The sequence below is a fragment of the Bubalus kerabau genome, chromosome 17 (genome assembly GCF_029407905.1).
Source record: "Bubalus kerabau isolate K-KA32 ecotype Philippines breed swamp buffalo chromosome 17, PCC_UOA_SB_1v2, whole genome shotgun sequence".
NCBI lineage: Eukaryota > Metazoa > Chordata > Mammalia > Artiodactyla > Bovidae > Bubalus > Bubalus kerabau.
The window spans coordinates 27,060,262-27,085,527 of NC_073640.1; the positions used below are offsets into that span (position 1 = coordinate 27,060,262).

General features: G+C 47.3%; 1 protein-coding gene across 1 annotated transcript; it reads left to right on the forward strand.

The window, feature by feature from the left end:
* The first annotated feature begins 180 nt into the window (after positions 1 to 180).
* On the forward strand, positions 181 to 23,623 carry LOC129630601 (liver carboxylesterase-like). Its single transcript, XM_055551116.1, has 14 exons — positions 181 to 250; positions 544 to 748; positions 4,153 to 4,297; positions 7,185 to 7,318; positions 8,427 to 8,580; positions 10,296 to 10,400; positions 13,456 to 13,560; positions 16,145 to 16,183; positions 18,190 to 18,330; positions 19,908 to 19,988; positions 20,690 to 20,837; positions 21,538 to 21,669; positions 22,926 to 22,998; positions 23,277 to 23,623. Exons 1-14 carry the CDS (start codon positions 181 to 183, stop codon positions 23,458 to 23,460), a joined length of 1,716 nt encoding a protein of 571 aa, XP_055407091.1. The 3' UTR covers positions 23,461 to 23,623.
* The last annotated feature ends 1,643 nt before the right edge of the window (positions 23,624 to 25,266 follow it).

Consider the following 25,266-nt stretch of genomic DNA (forward strand, 5'->3'; position numbering starts at 1 on the left):
TATAAGACCAGATCTGAGTTATTCTTCTCTGTCTGGCCACACACTTTGAGAGGTTGGCCTTTCGTCTGTATCTAAAGGGGAACAGTTGGGAGGGTGAGAGGCTGGAAATCATTTCCTGTAAGGATGCTTAAACAAACTGCAGCTGTTGAGGATGGACAAGAGAGAACTTGAGGGACGAGCATGAACAGGGGTCACACTAAGACCACCTGCCTCATGAAGGTGCAGGATGCCCCCGAGCAGCAAGGACCGGGCCTGACGTGGCAACTGCAGGAGACGCATTTAAGCTCAGTGAGAAAAAACCGCCTGCTCCACGGGAATGGGACAGATAGAATGTGACCCCGAGTCACCCTCCTTCTGATGACCCTGTGAGTTAGGAAAGACAGCTTCACCCTCTCCTACATAAGAAGCTGAGGCTTAGAGAGTTGAGAGGACATTCAAGGTCACATGGCAAAGTATCAAAAGTGGCAAAAGTAATAAAATCCACCCAGAATCCAGTTCACTGTCACCATTGACGTGTCCTCATTTCCTCTCAATGTCCAGCAGGGCTGGCACCCTCACCGCCTATTGTGGACACCGCTCAGGGCAGAGTCCTGGGGAAACATGTCAACTTAAAAGGATTTGCACAGCCTGTGGCCGTCTTCCTGGGAGTCCCTTTTGCCAAGCCTCCTCTTGGATCCTTGAGGTTTACTCCGCCGCAGCCTGCAGAACCATGGACCTTCGTGAAGAATACCACCTCTTACCCTCCCATGTAGGTCAGGGGTGTGGTTTTGGCATCTTTCAGTGGGGATGTTAGTCTCAAAGGGATGCAGGAAGGAGCCAAGGCAATCCTCTGAGTGGCTCATACTTTGCTGTGAAATCCTCAGGCTCTTGTAGATCCTTACCAACATTCCAGAACTCTCACAGCATTCTAGAGCCCTGTGTTCAACTAGGAGTTCACACTCTGTGACTAAAAGACCGCACGTGTCATAGGCAAGAAACATGCAGCCAAATAAATAATTAATTTTTTGAAAAGTGAGGATGGTAAGTAAAATTAAGACAGTGAAAATCATACACAATTCCACCACCTAGCAAGAGCTCCTGTTCATATTTTAGATTCTATTTTTCTAGTCTTTTATCTGTCCCATAATTTCTCCCTTAAAGTGGAATCACATAATTTCCTGTACCCAATTCTAATGTGTGTGTGTGTGTTTCCCACACCAAAAAGCAATTCTTGCAGACCATATGTGTGTCCAACAGTTCAACTAATTTCTGACACTGTTTTGCCAGAGATAGCATCAGATTCCATCTGTGAAGGGCTCAGTCCCACAAAACCTCCCTCTACTTCAAATGCGAAATCCAAGTTGTCAACTGTGCATCTGACCAACTGGCTATAATTCAGAGGTTCCCGTGACCCTCTTCCTAGGTTCTATTTATTTACCAGAGCAGCTCACAGAACTCAACAAACTAGTTTCCCCACTACATTACCATTTCATTATGAAGGATATTGAAGGATACAAACCACAAGCCAAATGAAGAGACCATAAGGTGAGGTCCCTGACAGAGGACCCAGCACGATGGCCTCCCTGGTTGTCCAGGGGTTAAGAATCCGCCCTTCCACTGCAAAGCGTTCAGTCCCTAATCAGGGAAGTAAGATTCCACATGCCACGCAGTGTGAAAAATAAAAACAAGTTCTGGTTCACCAACCAGGATGCTTTCTGAACCTGTCCTTTTGACATTTTATGGAGGTTTCATTACATGGGCGTGAGTGTTCATTGTTCAGTTGTGTCCGACTCTTTGTAACCCCTTGGACTATAGCCCACCAGGCTCCTCTCACCATGGAATTTTCCAGGCAAGAACACTGGAGTGGGCTGCCATTTCCTCTTCCAGGTAATCTCCTGTGTCTCCTGCATTGGCAGACAGGTTGTTACCTTGGAGCCACCTGGAAAGCCATTACATGGGCAATGGATTGATGTCATTGGTCACTGGTGATTGATTCCCCTCCAGCCCATCTTCTCTTTCCAGAGTTCAGGGGGCTGTGAGAGAAGGTTCCCTTGCTTATAATAATGAGATTATTCCTCTGGCAACCAGTTCCCGCTTTTAGGTGTGGTCCAAAAGTCACTTCGTTAACCCAACAGTATACACTGCTCAGGAAAGTATGAACACAAGGGTTTCAAGAGCTCTTCAGCAGAAACTGGCCAAAGATCAAATACATACTTCTTACAAATGCTTATTTTTCTTATATCACAGTATTGTATTACATGGTACAGATAATTTAGATGAAAGCAGTAGACGAAGTTCATGAAAGTGTATCATGAACACCATTATGTGTCATTAAATATCACAACCTGACATTTAATCACCATTTTATATTGAGTATTGAATCATAATTTCTGTACTCCATCTCTTATTTGGGGTTCTTCATTGTTGTTGATATTTTTTATACTATAAATAGCACTCTGATGAACATCCTATAGCTAAATTTTCATGCATATTCATTTTTGGATAAGTTCCAAGATATAACATTTTGGAGTAAGAGTATTTTAAAAATTTGCCTTCAGAAATATTACAACTGCACTGTTTTAATTAATATATGAAAACCTCCATTAACTGACTTTTTGTCAATGCTTGGAGTTATTAAAATGGTTTTTATCTACTGAGTAGGCAGAATAATGTTAATAATTGTTACCATCACCATTATACACAAAATTATTCTTTTTATTCTGTGTTTGTTTGAATACTAGTGACATTGAGTATTTTTCCTTTTTAACTCTTAATCTTCTTTTATGAATATTATGTCCTTGCCTAGGTGATCTGGGGAAAGTCCCCACAGGATGGAAATCAAGAGGTTATCTTTGAGGTTGTGATTCTGTGACTTGACAGCCGTGTCATCCAAGCACATCAGTGCCTCAGTTACCTCATCGAAATACGTAGGGCAGTCATGCCTTTTTTTGTGGGGGCACTGAGATCCGTAAATGTGGCTTATAATATCCTTGAAAACATAAGCACTACATAGTGTGATTTTTTCTGGCTGTGTGACCTTGGGCAGGTTCTCTAACTTCTCTGTGCCTCGGTTTCTCAACTGTAAAATGAGGATAATAATAGAACCCATATCATGGGGCCAATGGGAATTTAAATGAGTTAATATATAAGAAGTATTTAAAACAGCAGTTGGCAAGTTGAGAGGACTCAATAAACATTAAAAATTATAGTATCTGTAGCATCTTTAAAGTCTCCTATTGGGACAACCAATAGCTCTTGCCTGTGATGAGTTGCTGACAAATATTAGCATGTCCATGTTGCTAGACCCTTATAGAAATCACTCCCCTCACTTACATAGGACAGATTGGGACCCAGAGCAGGCAAGGCATTCACCCAAGGAAACCCAGAAAATCAGGCTGAGGCAGGACTAGAATATAGTTCCCCTAATGCTGCCCCGGAGAAGGTGATGGCACCCCACTCCAGTACTCCTGCCTGGAAAATCCCATGGACGGAGGAGCCTGGAAGGCTGCAGTCCGTGGGGTCAACTAAGAGTCGGACACGACTGAGCTGACTTCACTTTCACTTTTCACTTTCATGCACTGGAGAAGGAAATGGCAACCCACTCCAGTGTTCTTGCCTGGAGAATCCCAGGGACGGGGGAGCCTGGTGGGCTGCCGTCTATGGGGTCGCACAGAGTCGGACACGACTGAAGCGACTTAGCAGCAGCAGCAATGCTGCCCCACAAATATTTGACCCTGATCTGTTGTAGGCCCTAAATATCTGCCATTTGATTGATTTCTCCTGGTTTCTGGAAGTCTCCTGTGGCCTAGAACATGTTTCTGTGTGGGCAGAATACAGAGGCACTCTACAGCGGGCGTCATACAGTGTTGGTGTGGACCCAGGGATGCAGGAATGGTCCTTTTTCATGCCCATCAGCACATAGGGCAGCCTCCTTCCTTGACCCGGGGCGTTCCAGAGGCCTAAGAAGGGAAGAGGGTCAGGTCTGACCGTACATGGTCCTGGGAGACCTTGGTGAGCCTGAAGATCCCCATCGCATGCCCCAGGTATGGTAAGAACAACTCTATTTACTGACCTGAAGCTGCCATCCCAAGGCCTTTGATGACCACAGGAGACATCTCCTTGGTCAGCTCTGATTGAACCTCAAGATTTCTTCTCTCTCCTTGCCTCTCGCAGGTGCTCCCAAGACCCAGTGGGGGCACAGTTGCTCTCGGATCTCTTTACCAACAGAAAGGAGAACATTAGTCTCACGTTTTCCGAAGACTGTCTTTACCTAAATATATACACCCCTGCTGACTTGACGAAGAGAAGCAGGCTGCCGGTAAGCGGTGGGAGCCACTGGGCAAGGCTGGTGTAGACTGGAAGGGGATGAAGGCAGTGTTGGGTGGGGGTTGTCTTGGGCCAAGGGTCTTCTGGGGCCCCAGGGCTTTCTTGTGCACCACAGCCAAACCTGACATCAGGGAGCACAGGTTGCCCACACCTCTGTTTCCCCTCGGCCAGAGTAGGGCCCCTGGGGGAGATTGCTGCCCATCTGTAATGCACATTTAATTTTTCTGATGTCTCTCATGCTAATAGATGGACAAGAAGGATGACTTTTAATTGCTAGATTAGGAATCTGATACCCAGAGAGGGTAAAACGTCATTTCCATAAAGTTAGAGCTGGAAGCAATCTCGGAGATAAGCCAACAAGCCAACCCTTCCTTTACAGCCAGACAAACTGAGGTCCAGTGAGGGGAAGGAGCGGTCACAGAGTAGGGTTGGCAGGACTGGAGCACGGGGCTCCCGGAACAGCGGGAGCGCTCTGACACGCGCTAGCACGGAGCCTGTGTGTGGCCTTTCCTCAGCACACAGAGGCCCTCTCTGACAGCTTCCTGTGACTTGGTGTCACAGCTTGGGGGGCAGAGCCTGGAGCAACAAAGATGTATTTTCCTTTGCCTTTGCCAGCTATCAAGATTTTCTTGTAGTTAATTTCAGTTCCTAATTGTTTTGGGTAAAGCTGATGACCCAATGAGTCAGCATTTCCAGAATACATGGAACCCAGAGACAGAGCTGTCACGCGAGTGTGTGTTCCTGGGTTCCTTGTCTCGTCACAACGAAGATTTGGAGTGACGGACATTAAAGCCCCCTCAGCGTGTCACAGCTCTTGGGTCTTGGACAGACCGTGTTATAGCTCTCAGGTCTCGAATGGACCATGTTATTGCTCTTAGACAAATCAGTGTTACAGCTCGGTGTTACCGCTGTATTTTATTTAGAAGATAGCAGGAAAATCCATCTTCGAGGCGTGAGGGCACGTCGATCCAAAGACACGAGGAGAAGGGCACCCCAGCGCGCGGGGGAGAGAGAGAGAGAGAGCTATCTTTGGCTCCTCTTTTTATATGTTTGTTTTTTTTTTTTTTCCCCTGGGCCTGTCCTATGTAAATTGGGCCAGTCAGGAGTGTTGTTTGTTTTACCTGAGGTCCTCACTCCGGTCCTCGATCCTCGGACCTTCTTTTGTTCTATTTTCCCGGGCTTTTCCCTTCCTTGTCTTTTAGCCACCGCCGTTTTGGACTCCTTTTCCCTATTCTACCTACCTAACAGAGCCAACTTCTAGGCTTAGGCTGGAGGTCTTCGGGGCAGGTCTGCTGGAAAAGGAGAGGTCAATGGGGTAGAGGGGTCAATGGCTGGATGTGCCCACCCATCACCCAGGAACACCCCTGGCATGGTGCCCAGATGTGGAGGAGGGTGTCTGTGAACTTGTGATTAGAAGCTCAGAGAGGTGGGGACAGTTTTTCACTCATTCATTTATGCATTCATTTCTTTTCCCTATTATGTACTCAGTGTTCCCATAGACAGAGCTAGAATTAAGGGTTAGGAGAAAGGAAAAACATAAAACCATGACCACACAGCCCCTGTCTCGAGGATCTGCACAGAACTGGACTGGCCTCTTCAGGAAATCACTGCTGACCAGCCCCTGGCTCAGCCTGGTCTCAGAGATGACTGCAAACTCAGTCCCTCCACCCAGAGGTAGTCAGGGAACAAAAGTGTTGGAGGAGCAGGGGCTCCAGGAAACTGAGGCTGGAGAACCTCAGCTGTGGACACAGACTCTGGAACCACAGGGTCTGGGTGTAAATCCTTGTTCCACCTTTTACTGTTTCCTCAAATTGGGGATAATCACACACAAGTGTTCAGTGACCAATATGAAGATTTATGGCAGTGTCTGGCATAGCACATGAGGCTAGTCTTCCTGATGTATTAGTTAGAGTTGAAGGGAAGGAATTCCTCCTGTCCAACAGCCAACCTACTGCAGCATGGCCATTGGCTGCTGTGTGCTGGGTGGCTCAACATGTGGACTCTGCAGCCAGACTGCCTGGGTTCGAGTCCTGCCTCCACCACCTATTAGCTGTGTGACCTCGGGATGGTTAAGTGCCTCCGTTTTCTTGTCTATGAAAAGGGACAATAGTAATTCCTTTCTCATGGATGGTTTATTTTAAATGCTTGAATAATACTTGTTGTATAATTTATATATGAGTTCTTTGATTTTTTTATTAACCAAGTGTTTCTATTATTTTAGTCATTCTCACTTTATTGCTATGTGAACTCCTTAAATTGAGGGCTGTGTGTTATGAATTATCATAATATGTGAATACATATTCACTCTCATCCTCAGTTCTTGCTCAGGTGCCCCTGGCACCTAGTAGGTTTTCAGACCATATTCATCAAATGGTTAAAGACTTCTCAGAGGAGGTAGTTTTAGGCTGGGCTTTGGAGGATGGGTGAGATTTGGGGAGCAGAGGAGGCAGCAGGAAGTCATATTAAGAAGAGGTGCCACCCACGGCATGTGCTTCTTAACATGATCATTCATTCACTTGAGAAGTTGAATTCGCCACACAAAAGGTAACTAAGATGAAGCTGAAACAAGCTTCAAACCAAGGGCTTCTGCCTACTGAGTGTTCTGAGCTGGATGAGGGGCCCAGGAGTGAGGGTGGTGGGAGTGTTGGAAAGAAGATGATGCTCGAGCCTTGGCTGTTCCCATGATGATGTTCTCAGCAAGAAGAGCGCTGAGCGCAGGTGGCACTGGGGCAGGGGAGACAGGCAGGGGCAGCCAGGGTGCCCTGAGTGGAGTGGCAGCCTGGGCTGCAGCTGGAGAATGGGTAGGTGACCAAACCTGTCTCTGAGGTCTTCCCCAGCTCTGCTTCCTGTAACCCTGTGGTTGCATCCTCCCCGTCCAGGTGATGGTGTGGATCCACGGAGGAGGTCTCATGGTGGGCGGGGCAACAACCTATGATGGGCTGGTCCTCTCTGCCCATGAAAACGTGGTGGTGGTGACCATTCAGTACCGCCTGGGCATCTGGGGATTCTTCAGGTAAGACCCTGGACTCTCCTGGTGGCACATTGCCCCCAGGGTGGGGGTGCTAGGACCCCACTCTGGTCATGCAAGCCCTCTGGTCATGCAAGCCCTCAAGGGGCTCCTTGCTAGGCTCCCTACTAAGACATCTGAGTCCCCTCCTAATTGGGCTCCACCTACCTTCTCATTCCCCAGCCACCCTGGTGCACTTACTTCTGAGCTCTTACACATAAAACACCTAATCTCCCTGACACACTCCTATTATTCCTACCAAGCCCACCCAGTTGTCATCTCATCTGAACTGCTGATCTCGTTTTCACTGTGCTGCCTGGCATGTTGCAGTCACTTAAAGATGACAGTTACCATGCAGCACAGCACTTAGAGGCTCACACATCTTTCCTCCTGGGGAAGTAAAGAAGGGGTAGACTCATGTGGGAGCTCCATGAAGTCTTGTAGGTGAAGGAACGGGTGCCTGGAACTGGGAGGTGGTAAGGAGCATCTGACTCCAGGGGTACATCTGCTTGGAGGAGCGTTGGGCCATGGACCCCATTTCCTTCTGAAATTTGGCACATGTGTGAGTGAAGGCTTGAGTCTCCTGCGTGGATTCTGTGGGGACAGGAACCAGGTTTCCAGCAGGCAGTTACTGAGCTTTTCCCTAATGCACTGGCGCCAGGACTTCCTACCCTGAGATGCTGGGGGTGGGCTGGGGGAGGGGTGGTCACCTCCCTGGAAAGACCTGTGGGCTGAGGAGGGTTGTCCCAGGGGAGTCGTGTCCCAGGATGTGTCCCCTTCACAGAGACCCCTCAGTTCTTCCCCCATGGCCCGTGTCTGCTCCCAGGGACAGTAACTGCACGTACTTGCCCCACTTCCTCTCCCCCCGGCCTCTCCTCTACCACGTGACTCGGTTTCACCCCGACCATAGCAAATGCTCAATCAGTAGATGAAGGATGGCTCTGTAGAGCCCTGTAGCAGAGCAGGACAGCAGGAAAGTGAAGAGCCTGTGTCAGGGCTGTGGAAGCCCAGTCCTTTCCAGAAGGCTCCCCTGGACCCCCAGCCCCATCTCTGGTCCTCAGGGCCCTGCCGGGACATCTCTGCTCCCAACCCCACCCTGTTCTCTTACTCACAGCACAGGGGATGAGCACAGCCCGGGGAACTGGGGTCACTTGGACCAGGTGGCCGCGCTGCACTGGGTCCAGGAGAACATTGCCAACTTTGGAGGGGATCCAGGCTCTGTGACCATCTTTGGAGAGTCAGCAGGAGGGGAAAGTGTCTCTGTTCTTGTAAGTCTTCCTGGCCCTGATGTGGCTGCTGATGGGACCCCTTGCAGATCAGCCCATCTAGTCCTGGGACCTTTACTTCCAAGACCTGGATTCAAGGCTGACCCGACTCTGTGCAGCATCAGATGGTGGAGAGTTAATGGCCAGACTCCCCTTGGCCCCCAGGAAGCTCAGGGCTCAGCTCAGCCTCCGGGGCCGTAGCTGCAGCCACAGCTGCGACAGACACTCTCTTGCTGTCCTGTGTCGGTTGAGCTCATCAACTCCTTCTTAATCATTTTAACGTTAGGACTCGCCTCACTTCTCTTGAGATTAGGGGTGGGTGTAAATGATTAATCAGAGGAGCCAACTTGAGGTTGGTCTGGGTGTCCTTGTCTGACTTGAAGCCAGGCCTACAGTTCAGGGAGACACGAGCACTAGGAACAGGTTGGGGGCCCCTTCTGAGGGCTCTGGGGGCTTGTCCATGCCCAGGAGCGAGGGCAGCAGTGTCTGGGGCTGAGGGATGGAGCTGGGCTGGGGAGAAGGAGAAGAAGAGGAGGGATGGGGGATGGGACAGGCGACAAGGGGATACAGACAGGACCTGGGAGTGTGGTGTGGGGAATGGGAATGGGGGAGACACCAAGGGAAGCAAAGCTGGAAAGCCAGATTAGAAGGTGCTGGGGGCTGTGGAAAACACTCCAACTATCTCACATTTGAGCAGAGAGTTAGTGCTATTACCGTTTTTTCCTTTTTTCGGTCGCTTGGCCTGTGGGATTTTAGTTCCCCAACTGGGGATCAACTGGTTCCCCAACTCGGTTCCCCAACTCGGTTCCCCAACCAAGTCCCCTGCATTAGGAGCTTGGAGTCTTAACCACTGAACCGCCAAGGAATTCCGTATTACTGCTTTTTAAAAATCTATGTTGGTTTTACAACTGAATACTCAGAGGAAAATGTTTTTATTTTTCATAAAGTGGAGAAATAAAAGTACAGAAAACCTCAAAGAAGAAAAAAATTCATTCGCAATCCCATTGTCTGTGGAGACTCACCATGAACATTTTGATCTGTATTTTTCTAATTTTTTCCTATGATTCTATTTATGTATTAATCTAGGTGAAATTTCTTAAATAAAAATTTTCCTTAGCATTATAAAACAACATAAATGTTTATCTAACAATTACACACCCTTTCATATTTTTGTGTGTATAGTCAAGTAGTTCCATGGTAAGAATGAAAGATAGCTTAGTTGCCCAATCTCACAATATTGAAACCTTGGGTTATTCCCAGTGTTTACTATTATAAACAACATTTGCATTATTAAAAGTTGTTGTGTACCTCCATGCTCATTTTCCTTAGGATAAATTCTGAGTAATGGAAACAGGAAATCAGAACTGTGCCTTTACTTTATTTATTTATTCTATATTTCCCCAGCCAGGTTTAAGATTTTTTATTTACTTTTATTTTTTTAATTAATTCCTACTGGGGTATAGTTGCTATAAGAACTATGCTGCTAAAGTGTTGCTAGGAGTTGCTGAGCTGCCCTCAGATACTGTTGATTGTTATAGTCAGTGGGTGCCACACACCACCTGTTCTGTCCCTCTGCTCCTGCCTCCCTCCAGCTGAGGTTTTCTCAAAGATGCTGGGCCCATGGTCTCCACAGTCCAGGACAGGGTTGTGGATGGGTATAGCTGTTGAAGACCACCCTCCCCATGAGCATAAACTCCCTTCTCAACACGGTCCTGCAGGTGTTATCCCCCCTGGCCAGGAATCTCTTCCACCGGGCCATCTCTGAGAGCGGCGTGGCCCTCATTTCCACCCTGGTCAAGAGAGACTCGAAGGCTGCAGCTGAGGTAGGTCTCACACTGGCCTGCCCACACACCACGCACTGCCCTCCTGGAGTTGTCGAGGGCTGTTCTTAGAATATGGTCTGGCTGACATCCTCAAAGAATCACAGAGGTGAGGGTGGCTGAACATGTAGGAGAAGGACACACCTCTCCCCACCTCCCCCTTATGCCACTGCACAAACTGGGAAGAGAGCTGAAGCACTGGCCAAGAGAGTGAGGAGGGCAGAGCTGGACTCGGGCTCGTGACTCTGGACTGCCAGCCCCATGCACTTTCCACAGAACATGTTTCCCAAAGTGTGCCAGGTGGGGTGAGGGGCTGCACAGTGGGCAGTGGCCTGTCACCTGTGTTGCCTCTCTCGGGGTCTGAGTCTGCTGAACTCATTGGCTCCATGTGACTCTGGAGTGGATTCTTCCTGGGGGTTTGTGACTGGGGTAGTTGCTTGGAGGATTCATTCACTCATTATTAGACATAATCTGACATCTAGCAACCTCATGAAGCTTCTATTATAATTTAGGAGGCAGTTAATAATTATATAATTGCACAACTTAGAAAATGTCAGCTGTGATTGGAGCAATAGAGGTACCTGATGTCAACAGAATCCAAAAGCAACACATAGTCCAGTTTGTAATGCTCAAAATTCTCCAAGCCAGGCTTCAGCAATACGTGAACCGTGAACTTCCAGATGTTCAGGCTGGTTTTAGAAAAGGCAGAGGAACCAGAGATCAAATTGCCAATACATGCTGGATCATCAAAAAAAGCAAGAGACTTCCAGAAAATCATTTATTTCTGCTTTATTGACTATGCCAAAGCCTTTGACTTTATTGTGTGGATCACAATAAACTATGGAAAATCCCGAAAGAGATGGGAATACCAGATCACCTGACCTGCCTCTTGAGAAATCTGTATGCAGGTCAGGAAGCAACAGTTAGAACTGGACATGGAACAACAGACTGGTTCCAAATAGGAAAAGGAGTACATCAAGGCTGTATATTGTCACCATGCTTATTTAACTTATATGCAGAGTACATCATGAGAAACGCTGGACTGGAAGAAGCACAAGCTGGAATCAAGATTGCCGGGAGAAATATCAATAACCTCAGATATGCAGATGACACCACCCTTATGGCAGAAAGTGGAGAGGAACTCAAAAGCCTCTTGATGAAAGTGAAAGTGGAGAGTGAAAAAGTTGGCTGAAAGCTCAACATTCAGAAAACAAAGATCATGGCATCTGGTCCCATCACTTCATGGGAAATAGATGGGGAAACAGTGTCAGACTTTACTTTTTTGGGGCTCCAAAATCACTGCAGATGGTGACTGCAGCCCTGAAATTAAAAGACGCCTACTCCTTGGAAGAAAAGTTATGACCAACCTAGATAGCATATTCAAAAGCAGAGACATTACTTTGCCAACAAAGGTCCATCTAGTCAAGGCTATGGTTTTTCCTGTGGTCATGTATGGATGTGAGAGTTGGACTGGGAAGAAGGCTGAGCACCAAAGAATTGATGCTTTTGAACTGTGGTGTTGGAGAAGACTCTTGAGAGTCCCTTGGACTGCAAGGAGATCCAACCAGTCCATTCTGAAGGAGATCAGCCCTGGGATTTCTTTGGAAGGAATGATGCTAAAGCTGAAACTCCAGTACTTTGGCCACTTCATGCGAAGAGTTGACTCAATGGAAAAGACTCTGATGCTGGGAGGGATTGGGGGCAGGAGGAGAAGGGGATGACAGAGGATGAGATGGCTGGATGGCATCACTGACTCGATGGACGTGAGTCTGAGTGAACTCCGGGAGTTGGTGATGGACAGGGAGGCCTGGCGGGCTGTGATTCATGGGGTCGCAGAGTCGGACATGACTGAGCGACTGAACTGAACTGAACTGAGTCCAGTTTGTAGGGGGAGGTTATCATGAAAGTTTTCTTGAAAAATAAAATGATCACGAGTTGAGATGAGAAGGACTAGTAGTAAGTTATTTGATAAGAAAAGAATATCCAGGAAGAGGGAACAGTCTGTGCAAATGTCCTGGGCAGGAGCAGGTATCTCAAGAGAGTGAGTGAGGAAGGCTGATGTAGCCAGGGCAGAAAGTGCAGATAGGACCTGGAGAGAGCTGAGGATGGGGCCATTGGCAGGGCCATGCTACGTAGGACCCGGTGAGGGCTTTGTCTTTATTTGGAGACTGTTACGAAGACAAGAAAGGATGAGCAGCACAGAGTCCCTGCTGAGGAGTGTGCCTTAGTGTCAGTGACGTGGAACATTTGGTCCGGCTGTGAGAGCTGGTTTGGTGGAGGGGTGGGGGCAGCAGCCAGACTTAAAGGGATGAGTGGTAAGTAGGAGAGGAGGAGATAAGAGTCCAAGAACATTTAGAATTTTGGGGAACTTTTTTCAGAATTGTTTGGCTATTAACAACAGAAGCCCATTAATCAGGCTAAAGTTAAGAAGGGGCAGTTTATTCAAAGGAAATGGATATGGTAGAGATGGACCTGGATTTTATCCAACAGGACCAGAAATTGCAGAATAAAGAATCTTAAGTCCTTTATTGTGCGCTCTTGCTCTTCCTCTCTCCTCTACTTCTTCCTGTGCCTTTTTATTTTTCTACCAAATACATACTGAGCGCTGATGTATGTCAGACACTAGGCCAGGCTCTGGGCAGCCCGTGCACACTCTCCAGGGCCCCGTCATCATGGCGCCTGACTTCTCTTCTTCTGCATCTTCCCCTCTGGCTGCAATTTGCAACTGACTGGCCTGAGGCCACGTGGCTATTAATCGGATGAGCCAAGATTTGAAATTAGAAAGTGGGATTCTGGATTCCAGGCTCTTAAGCACCCCTTCCATGCTGCCTCTCTTTAGATGTTCAGCTTTGAGATCATTCTGCCCACTTTAACAGAGATTAGGCAGCAGAGGCTGAGGAATATAAGTGGCATCCCTGGGACCCAGGACCTACTGGTCTGGAGTATTTTCTGCTATCACAGGCTGCCTATAGAAATTGAGGTTGGGACAGAACACTCAGTATTGATGGAAGGAAGAGAGATGGCTCTTGAACTCTATTGTCACCTGTGATCTCTACAGCAAATTGCTGTCATTGCTGGCTGTAAAACCACCACCTCAGCTGTCCTTGTTCACTGCCTGCGCCAGAAGACAGAGGACGAGCTCATGGACATAACACTGAAAATGGTAGGTGCATCTACTCTCTTGGAAACACAAGCCCCCTACCCTAGAAACATGGCCCCAGGCTTCATTATTTCACTTTCAGTCCTCTTGCCCTGGAAAAACTACCTGGGACAGTTTCTCAGCTCCCAGGAGGAGTGTCAGCCTCTAGATCTGAATGGGAACTTTCTTTCTTTCCTTCCTTATTACAGACTATCTCAGATGTTAGCAAAGACAAAAAAAATAACGTAATAAACAACTGTGTCATGACTCCTCATATCTATCAACACTTACTTTTTCCAATATTGTTTTCTAATATTTTTTAAAATTTTATTTACTTATGGCTGTGCTGGGCCTCCTTTGCTATGTGCGGGCTTTGTCTAGTCTTGGTGAGTGGGGGCTACTTTCTAGCTGGTGGTGCCCAGGCTTCTCATTGCCATGCCTTGTCTTGTTGTAGAGGATGTGCTCGAGGTATGGGGGCTTCAGTTTCCAATATGTTTTTAGGAAATTAAACATTACATATTCTCAGAGATAATTACCACCCTGAATTTGGGGGATGGGACTATTTTGAACAAAGATATTCAGAAATATTGTCACAATTTGTTTTGGTTAATTTAGAAACCACCTCAATTATAACCTAGTGGTGGTCCAGTTTTTTAGATTTTCTGTGTGTCTGCCTCAATTGTGACTCTAATATAACTGTATCTACCCACTCATCCATCCAACCTTCCATCCATTCATGCATCCATTCATTCATCATTTTATCTGTCCATCCGCCAATGAATCCAATTTATCAGTGTCTTTTCATCAACCTTAAATAATATCAATTCATCTATAGCACTCATTCATCTGTTACCAATCATCCATATTTATGTATTTCATCACCCATCTCTCTAAAATTAATGATGAATCCATCACCTAGTCTGCTGGCTATCATTCATCTATTCACTTATCCCCCCAATTCACCCATACTCCTTGGATTGACTAATTTCATCCATCCATGCATCTCTGCTAAGTGTATGCAGGGAGATAACAGAGCAGGTGACGCAGACATAATTGGATATAGTCTCTATTCACAAGGAACTATTCAAGGAGAAATACACACATTGACTTAAGTGGATTAGGTATGGTGGGAGTACAGAGAGGGGAAGCATTCATTATAACAAGCAGGGCTGCTTCACAGAGAAGGTGACATTTCAGGACTGATGGATGGCTATGGTGGTGGGTCATCACAGGAAGTTAACAGCATGACAGATACCCAGAGAACAGCACATTTAGAACCAATGGGAACCGTTGGAGTAGCCTGAGCACCTGGACTCTCTGTCTGGACCCTGGAATCCTGAGGCTACTCCTGGACTACCCGGAGCTAGACTCCAGCACTGGATTCTGCTCTGTTTCCATGGGTTAAGTCCAATGTAGCCTTGGATCCCTGTTTCTCAGGCTCAAATAAGGTGACTGCTGTGCTCAAAGATAAAAACACAACTGTTTTCTGGTTGTGTACATTTCTTTCAGAGGTAAATTTCTTTCATCAATTCTTCATGTGGCACAAGAGATTCAGCTTATAAGGGGAGATTGGCTGACTTTGGGGAAACCCAGAGAACCTAAGAGTCCATGTTATTCTTCTAAGATCTTCTGAGATCATGTGGAAGTGTTTCCAGGATTATCCTCTCTCTCCAGTACACACACACACACACATGCATGCATATGCACACACACACACCTGCACACCTGGACTGTGGGCCTACAGCACATAATGGAGGGATCCTTAATAGGATTTCCTATACTGGTCAGGCCTGTTAGCTACAGTGTCACAACAAAACTAGCACAGTCTTGGTAAGCTCACAACAAAGAGAAGTGTGGGGTGGGCTGAATTTCAGTGAGCTTGTAGGAGTCAAGATTTTCTAAAGCAAGATAAGAAAATTCATCTCAAAGTGTCTTGGAAAGAGAAAGGAATATGTTGTGACAGAATCTTCAGGTAACTCACTGACAAATCCAAGAGTGGATGGCTTCAGGCATGGCTGGATCCAGATGCACATATGCTATTATTAAGAATCTATCGCTATCCCTCAGCTTTTAACTTTCTGTGTTGGTTTCACTCTCAGACTGATTTGTCCCCTGGGGAGGTTAAAGACAGCAACAGTACTCTAGTCTTACATACTATCTGCTTAGAAACCCTATTTCCCAACAATTGCAGCAAAAATTTGGATAAACTCTATTGAAATGACATGGGCACATGTCCACCGCTGAAGTAGTCCCTGTATTCAGGGATTTGGTGCACCGGAGGTCACATACAGATGTCTGCAATGATGGAGTGAGAGTGGGGAAGAGGGGGTTCCCCAAAGGAAAATCGGGGTGTTGTTGCCTGGAAGAACAGAAGGGGAAATGGGTGGAAGGCAGGGCAGGCACCAACAGTCCTCTGCAGAGCTCCCCTCCCCCATCCCACACCTGCTCCCTGTGCTGGTGCCCAGGGGAGGGTGTCCTGCCCGCTTCCTTTCAGCCCAGCCAGGGTGGCACCAGGAGGGAGAAGTTGATATCTTTGAGCACAGCTCACAGAGGTCAGCTTTCCTCCCAGGAAGCCTCCTCACCACAACCACTGTCTTTGTCTTCACAGAAATTTTTCGTTCTTGATTTACACAAAGACCCCACAGAGGTAAGGACTTTTGTTTTCTTGAATACACATTTTAAGTCTTGACACCTTTGCTCAGTCGCTAAGTCGAGTCCCATCCTTTGCGACCCCATGGACTGTAGCCCATCAGGCTCCACCGTTCATGGGATTTCCCAGGTAACAATGCCGGAATGGGTTGCCATTTCCTTCTCCACTTGACACCTTTAAGCTCCAGTTAGTGAAAAGGAAAGAATGAAATAATTCTTCTTTGTAGAATCATGGTATCTCCTTGTGTTTATATTGCTGAGGCCCAGAGAGGGGCTGTGACCCTGCCTGGGTCACACAGCCAGGAAGACCAGATATAGGACTGGAACCAGTTTCCTGGACTCCTAGTCCAATGCCCCCAGTTTTGAACTCTGTGTCCCTGTCCCCAGCCAGCCCCTGGTCTTATTTACATTCCTAAAAATGCCCTGTTGGGAGAAGGTGAACGAGAAACCTCCATTGTGGGGAGTGGAGATGACTGGGTAAGGGGCTCTCCAGGAGCCTTCACGTGGAGCCCAGATCATCTCCTGGGGGCTGCAGGGTTGACTGGCTGTGCAAGTCACTCTATTTGCAGGCGTGTGGGGAAAGGAGCCATGAGTCTCAGTCCTCAGGACACCACCCCCCTCCCAGTCATGCAGGAAACTCCAACAGCAGTCTCCCCAGGCCAAGAAAACATTGAGGCCTTGTTGGTTGGTGTTTTATTATCAATAAATATTACACATAACTAATTGTCTGTAAGAAATGTCTATTACATAAGGTGTCTTTAAACAGGAACATACACAACACAAGGTTGAGAAAATGTGACCAGAGGCTCAGGAACCTGGCCCCATATTTCCCCTGTTGAAGTGACAGAGCAGTCCCTAAATCAGAGTCGTGGTGACTTTACAGAACTTAAGTGCTACGAATAATGAGAATGTTACTGAACCAATCAGGGGTCTTGCTCCTTACTGGTTATGAGATCAAATACATATTCACAAATCGTAAAAAAGAAAGGTGACTTTAATCAGAATGCAGCAATCTGGGGAGATGGCAAAGTCAGCATCCCCCCAAAACCACCTTGCAAGTTTCCATTTGGCCATGAATCTTTTTGTTGTTGTTGCGGCATTCAGGCTTCTCTCTAGTTGTGGTACGTGGGCTCAGTAATTGTAGTGCGTGGGCTTAGCTATCTGAAGGCATGTGATATCTTAGTTCCCCAACCAAGGATCAAACCCGAGACCCCTGCATTGCAAGGCTCATTCCTAACCATTGGACTACCAGGCAAATCCCTGGTCATGAAACTTTTTAAAGAGCAATAGAGAAGTGATCTCAGTTCGCCACTGAGATAGGAGGTCAGAGTGGTAGCCATTTCCCTCTGTCCGCAGGCTCATATGCAGGTTGTTGATTCCTTGTGATCTTCTAGATATCATCTTGTTCACATAGTTTATTTTGGAGATTACTAAAGGGGAAGCTAGGGAGGAGACCTGGTCATCTGTTAATTACTTATTCTTCATTTCTACTTCTTTGATCTATGGGGAGAACCAAAAAGTTAAGCAAGGTATTATGTGATTAAAAGATCTGATAAGTGTGCTTGGGCTGGAGATGAATAGAGCAAGGCGGGGGGGCCTGGTTTAAAAGTTGGTTATCATATAGCTTTGCTAAAGTGACCAAAGTAAAGGGACTTCCTGCTGAGGGTGGTTCTGTAAAGAGATGCTTGCAAGGACTGTAGATGGAGGAATGCACATAGATATATTACTATGTACACTTCAAATTAAATGCACATTATATGATATATTTTCATACCACTTTGAGTGGAGATCTGTCCCCATCACATGACCACTGCTGTCCCCTGGTCAGAGTTCAGCCCTCTTGGATCTGCAGACTTAGCCCCCTCTGTTAGGACCCAGGTGTGTGGCCACCACCCACGGGCACCCAGGTGTGTGATACTGGCCTCGAGTTCCAGCAGGTGGAGAGGAGGATGAGGGTGTGACTTAGAAGGGGAAGCACAGACACTCCCTTGCTCTCTTCCCTAGAGCCATCCTTTCCTGCCCACCGTGGTTGATGGAATGCTGCTGCCAAAGATGCCCGAAGAGATGCTGGCTGAAAAGAATTTCAACAATGTTCCCTACATGGTGGGAATCAACAAGCAAGAGTTTGGCTGGATTATTCCACTGGTGAGAAAGTGCAGGCCTTGTAGACTTGTCTCCCATCCCATCACCCTCCCATCTCTGGTCACAGACCTCTCTCTAGGAGAGAGGCTGTGTCCCCAGGGCAGCTGTCCCCTTCATACAAGTTGACATTTCCATAGAAACCATCTCTGATGGTCCACACTGTCATCTGGGAGATGTAGCCCTGGGGACCCACGTCCCCAAACACTCTCTAATTGTCCTCCCATCCATGGATCCTGAAATGTCGGTTCCAGGAGGGCTGGTAGAGATCGTCACTGGGCAGATGATAAACCTGGAAAGGGCCAGGGGCTCAGGAGTTAAGTAGAGTGGGGCTTGGAACCTGCAGCCTCTCGCCTCAGGCTTGCTGCTTTCATGCTTTCTCCACAAATTACCCCTGCCTCACCCATGCTCTCACTCATCTCACTGGAAAGAGTCAGAGGAGCCTGCTTCCTCCTGAGTTAAAATTGACTTCTAAAAGTTAGGAAGGGCTTTCCCTTCTGACAGAGATAAACAAAGCCAGACACTAGGTGAAGTGGTAACAGATTTGATTCAGTTACACCCCTGCTAGAGGGAAATGATCCATCGTGAACTGAACCCAATCCCTGAAATGAAAGCCTGGAGCCTCTTTAAGGCATGGGTGAGGCGGGGCGGATTGTCTGTGTGATTGGGCTCCCTGGATTTGTTAGCTGGCATTTATGTGGAGAAGAAACAACTCCTGCCTTTATGACAGGAGGCAATGGTGTAAGTAGAAGCAAGACCCCCACTGAACTTAGGCCTTTATCATCTCACAGAGACTGGAGGAGAGAGCAAGAATTATCCCTGAGTGTTTGTTTTTCATAGAGATGGCTCTCAGATCCTTGAGGAAACAGTTTTGGGTGGAAGACTTACATCTAAAGGGGCAAAGAAAAGATTTAGAAGGGGCTCGTGGACCTAACTGCCTATCACCAGGTTTGGGCTGGAACAAACAGTAAAATCTCCTGGCAGCCCAGAGCTCTTTAAGGGGGCCTGCAGTCATCCTGGGGACATGGCCTTAAGCTTTCTGCAGCTGTCCTGGAGTTTGGTCAAGTCTTAGGACAAAGTTTTGATGGAGTCGTTATGTGCAGAGTTCTGTGGTTCTTCAGCACGATTTCAGAGATTTTACCAAAGGACCCAAGTCATAATGGCAGGATTTGGAGCTTTCTCAGTTATCTGACACAGCGGGGTATTTGTGGAGGTCTGTGTCATCTGCCCCAGAGCCTTCCACTTCAACATTAGGCTGGCTGAAAACTTCCCTTTCTGTCTTGATGATTATTGTAGGGACTCTAGCCTAATTATTTGTGTACACAAACACACACACACACACACACACACACACACACACACAAAGACTGGGGCGCCTTCCCTTAACAATTACTTTATCCTCCTTGCACTCCTTAATCTCTAGATATAAAAGTTTGTTTGATTCATTGGTTTTGCCCAACTCATCAAAGACTCATGCCCATCAAGACATGACAAAGTGACCTTAAGTCTGCATTGGTTTGGTCTCTTTGGTTTTTCCTGCCATTGCTTAATGATTCACAGTTGTTTAACCTTTGTTTTAACAGTTCATGAGCTACCCTCTGCCTGAAGACAAGCTGGACCAGAAGACGGCCACATCACTCCTGTGGCAGTCCTACCCTCTCCTTGTGAGACTCTAGGAATCACAGGAACTGGTTGAGCCCCAGCGAGGGCCAGAAGCGTGTCCCCAGTTGCAGAGAAATTAATGGCAGAATGAAGACTGGGGCTGGGGGATTCTGATCAACTTTTTCTACTTTTCTTATTGTTACTCAAGTTGAGGGGTGGGGGAAAGTTTCAAGTGGGTGTAAAAGGCTCACCATTAACCAAACAAGAGATGCTGTGTCACTCACCAGGGGTGGTGAAGTCAGAAATTGAGAAGTAGCAAAATTAAAACCACCAAGTGAATGAATAATATTTAGGAAGAATTTATTGTACATAAACACCACTTTTCTCTCTGGGAGCTTCCAACTTCAAAGGCTGATAGGTTTGAGGACATGAAGTTACAGCATGGCTTCTAAAGTGAAAATGAGGAAGTTGTTCACCTTTCCAGTGGTTGCTTATTACAATAGAGTTTTTCAGGTGTCAAGGGAATGGTGAAAAGTGATTATCTCATACCATTTTAGGGAGATGACTTAAGTTTATTTTGTGATTGTCAGAGGGCTTTACAGAAAAATAACCTAAATTAGGTTTTGCTTAGGTGCATGAAATAAGCGAGAGTTAGTTTTGCTCCCATGGCTTAAATGGTTTTGTCTGCACAGATAATTCATAAGTCTGGTCTCTATCTTGTATTTAATTTTAACAGTGGTCACTTTCACTTGATCTATTTCAGAGCGTTCCTGAGGAACTGACTCCAGTGGCCACTGACAAGTATTTAGGAGGGACAGACGACCCTGTCAAAAAGAAAGACCTGTTCCTGGACTTGATAGCAGACGTGGTATTTAGCGTCCCATCTGTGAATGTGGCCCGTCGCCACAGAGGTAAGTCCTGGACATTAGGCAGAAGAGGGTCACCACCATTCCACCTTCACTGGTTCCTGCCCGGCCCTCAGCACAAACACATGCATGGAAACTGTTGAGACTTGTACATCCGATACTAACTGCATTTGGCCTGAAATGCTCAAAAATAAGCGGAACTGAAAGCACCTGTTTTGCTGCAGGTATTCTCCACAGGAATGAAAAGCAGCCTGCTATCAATGAAATGTAGTGGTATTTCTGTGGACATAAACTGTGTATATCTAGATGTTCTGGTGTGAGAATGCATCAGGGCCAAGAGGTTTATATGAGTTGACCCGATGCCTCTACAATGATAGTTATTTTTAATCAGTTTCCCCAGAGTTTCAACATTCGTTTATTTATTCATTCATTTACTCAGTCACTGAATAAATACTGGTTCAAAGGTAGTTCCACCTCTACCACCAATGTACCCTTAAGCAACTCATAGAATTTTCCCAAGCTCTTTATTCTCTACTGTGCTAATAACCAGGCACTTGCTGCAGGAACACACAAGGTTGGCACACAGTTGGTTCTCACAGTGGGCAGCTGTTATTAATGCTCTTGTTGTTCACGCAGGACCAGGCGTGCCCCCCATTTCCTGATTGCTCACAGCCCCCTGGAGCCCTTGATACTCTCCAGTTGTGTGTCTGCTGAAATGAACCATGTATGAATCCATGTTTTCCAGATGTGGGAGCCCCCACCTACATGTATGAGTTTCAGTATCGCCCAAGCTTCTCATCAGAGCTGAAACCCAAGACAGTGATAGGGGACCATGGGGATGAGCTCTTCTCTGTCTTCGGGGCTCCATTTTTAAAAGGTGATGGCCTTTTTGTGACTATGAACTTGGAGTTAGGAGCTCCTGGTCCGGGATTTGATTTGGTAACCTTGGGCAAGTTCCTCCTTCTCTGCAGTTGTTCGTCTCCTGAAGTCACCATAACAGGGTGGAAGGACAAAGGGCCCAACCATGTGTTGTTGTTGTTCTAGCGTACATGGTGTAGAATGCATATGCTTCTGCCCTCACCCATGGTCACTCTAGAATCCAGACCTGGGCATCAGCAAGACGGGAGTGTGTCACCCTCAGGGCCCTGCTCAGGGCTGCTGCTGCTGCTGCTAAGTCGCTTCAGTCATGTCCGACTCTGTGCGATCCCATAGACGGCAGCCCACCAGGCTCCCCCGTCCCTGGGATTCTGGCAAGAACACTGGAGTGGGCTGCCATTTCCTTCTCCACTGCATGAAAGTGAAAAGTGAAAGTGAAATCGCTCAGTCATGTCTGACTCTTAGCAACCCCATGGACTGCAGCCTACCAGGCTCCTTTATCCATGGGATTTTTCAGGCGAGAGCACTGGAGTGGGTTGCCATCGCCTTCTCCTCTGCTCAGGGCTAGAAGGCCACTATTCACGCCACCCTCACAAGAGCATATCAGAGTACGAGTGAGAGAGTAAGGTTATAATTGCTGTTAACCTTGAACCAGGACTAATGTGTGGGTGTCTATATATCCAACCATCCATCTAAAGCTTGTATCTTTTTTAATTAAATATATTTAACATTATAATATTTTAAAGAATAACTCTCACAAACGTCTTCAATGTCTTCACCATCAACAGTTAACAGACAGCTTGTGTGTGACACACCCCAGGGCTGTGCCTCTGGACACTTCCTGATGGATGACTATTTGGGGATCTTGCAGCTTGGTTATTTTTCAGATTCTGAAAACATATGTGGGTGAAGGAAACTGAGAAAAGACCCAAAGCATCCTGGGAGGTGGGATTAGTCTAGCAGCAACCCTGGGGTGTGTCCCTAAAACACTGAAGGGGGAAGGGCAGTTGGGTGGACACAGAAGACAAGGTAGTCAGCTTATGGATCGACTCCAGCCCTTCACTGAGCCCAGCCTCAGTTGGTAACTGTCAAGCTTAAAGTGCACTTGAATTACCCAAGATGTTCTTAAAATGCAGGTTTAGACTCAGCAGGTCTGGAGTAAGGGCTCCATTTCTGAATCTATTAACAATTTCTTAAGTGCTTCTGTTGCCCATGAACCACACTTTGAGCAGCAATGGCTTTGTCCTCTCCCCACAGATGGTGCCTCAGAAGAGGAAATCAATCTCAGCAAGATGATGATGAAATTCTGGGCCAACTTTGCTCGGAATGGGTGAGCTTCTGGCAGACATGGAGTGGGGTTGGGAAGGGACAGGGCATGTCTGTTGGGTGGGGGGAGCTTCCAACGTGCGATGGTCAAACACCTGGCCCTGTGACCTCTGACATGAGAGCTCCCTGTGATGGACTGGCTGCCCAGGACATGGTCAGCCTCCTGTCTCTGGTGGCATATGAGCCTTTGGCAGAAATGAAGCCATGGTGTCCCTGATCATCTCAGAGGGTTGTTGGGACCAAACCTTTGCTTTGGTGAATTTCTATTTGATTCTGTTTCAGGAACCCTAATGGGGAGGGGCTTCCCCATTGGCCAGCGTATGACCACAAAGAAGGGTACCTTCAGATTGGTGTCAACACTCGGGCAGCTGAGAAGCTGAAAGACAAGGAAGTAGCTTTCTGGAATGAGCTTCTGTCCAGGGAGGTGGCAAAGAAGGCACCACACTTAAAACATGTTGAGCTGTGAACAGGAGACTCGACTGGGTCCCCAGACGGAGGTTTCTCTAGAAGTGTTTATTTGCCAAAGAGGCGTCTTATTGTGGAGTCTGAAGAATTATCTGATGGGAGTGGCAGAAGTCAAGGAGGGGGAGTTTCTGTTTCTGTGGCCTCAATTTGGAAATAAATGTTCTTTTGGAGACCAAGTCGATGTCTTTGTCTTGCGCTGGAATAAAGTCATCCTCCTCAGTGAGAGAAGGATGAAGGCAGTGGGCACCATCGGCAGGAAGGTGCTCTGGCCATTCTGGCTTGACCTCTGGACGTGCAGAGTGGAGCGGGCTGGGCTCTGGGAGGTGCTGAGGGGGCTGCTGCATCCGCTCCACGCCTCTGGGCCATCCACAACTCCAATGAGAGGATGTGGGGGACCAGAGTGCTGTGTCCCCCTCCTCCATGCGGAGCTGCCTATAGAGATGGAGGCGACACAGACTGAGGATGTCCTGGAGTGGGAAAGAGGGGGATGGGACATGGCGACATGTGGCATGGCTGCCTGGCCCTTACTGGCCCTCCCACAGGTCTACAATGCTTTCTTCAACTTATGTATTGTCCTCCAGGCCCCTCCCTGGGGCCAACTCTTCCAACAACTCATGTGAACCCTCTCTGCAGCCTGGACCCCATCAGGGCCAAGCAGTGACCACCTTGGAGGGAGTCCCTGAAGTGTCACCTGAAAACTGTCTTTCAGAATGCCTGGGGTGATTTCTGGCTTCTCCTGGGATGTAGAAGTCTCTAAGAATGTTACGGCCACCATTTCTGCAGGAAAAATCCAGATTATTCCCAGTTTCATGACTATTTCTGATTCATTCAAAGAGGTTGCAGGGCAATTACCCTGAAGTCTGAAGGAAGACGGGCACTGTGGAAGAGAGATGGGACATGAACACTGGCTGACTGTCTGCTGACAGGTGGAAGGTGGAGTCACTGTGTGTGTGAGCACAGTGACTCTAAAACGTGAATCGAGGCTAGAGGCCAACTGTGGTGAGTATCAGAGTATACAATCCTCAGCAGCCACTAACCCACAGGGGAGTCCCCACTGACGGCAGGCCCTTCTCTGGGCCTCTATTGGGGACCCGTGAGAAATACCGGTGACAGTTGCTTCTGTTCAGTCTGCAAGTCATGTCTGACTCTTCGTGAGTCCATGGACTATAGCCCCCCAGGCTCCTCTGTCCGTGAGGCTTTTCAGGCAAGAATACTGGAGTGGGTTGCCATTTCCTTCCCCAGAGGATCTTCCTGACCCAGGGATTAAAGCCTTGTCTTCTGCATCGGCAGGTGGGTTCTTTGCCACTGAGCCACCAGGGACGCCCAGCAGGTAGTAAGATCAGTGAAAACCTGCGTCAGGAATACAGGATTGAAGCCCTGCTCAGACACTTCTCCCTTAAAAAATAACATCCCCAAACCACTGAAAGACCAGCATACCCACTTCCCTTGGGGCCCTGGGTAAGACCTATTGTAGCTGAGTGAAAGGAAAATTTTAAAATTTTGTATAGAGATAGAAAGTGTTCGGTAAAATCCTAGTACAAGTGATAGCAGGAATGTAGGTACCCTCCTGCATCTCTCAGGAGAACAGGGACAGCCTCGATTGTGGCCTAACATCACCACTGCCAGCTCCTCATTTGTGGAAAAGATGATAACCCTCTCTGGACAACGGCACAATCACACGTAGTTTTTGAGGATGACACAGGACACACAGCCATGAACAGCAGCCCTGGGTTATTGGTTTGGAAGTTGAAAAATATCTCCTGTAATACGAATGATAAGAAGTAATATCTGATAGTTTGGTTGCTCA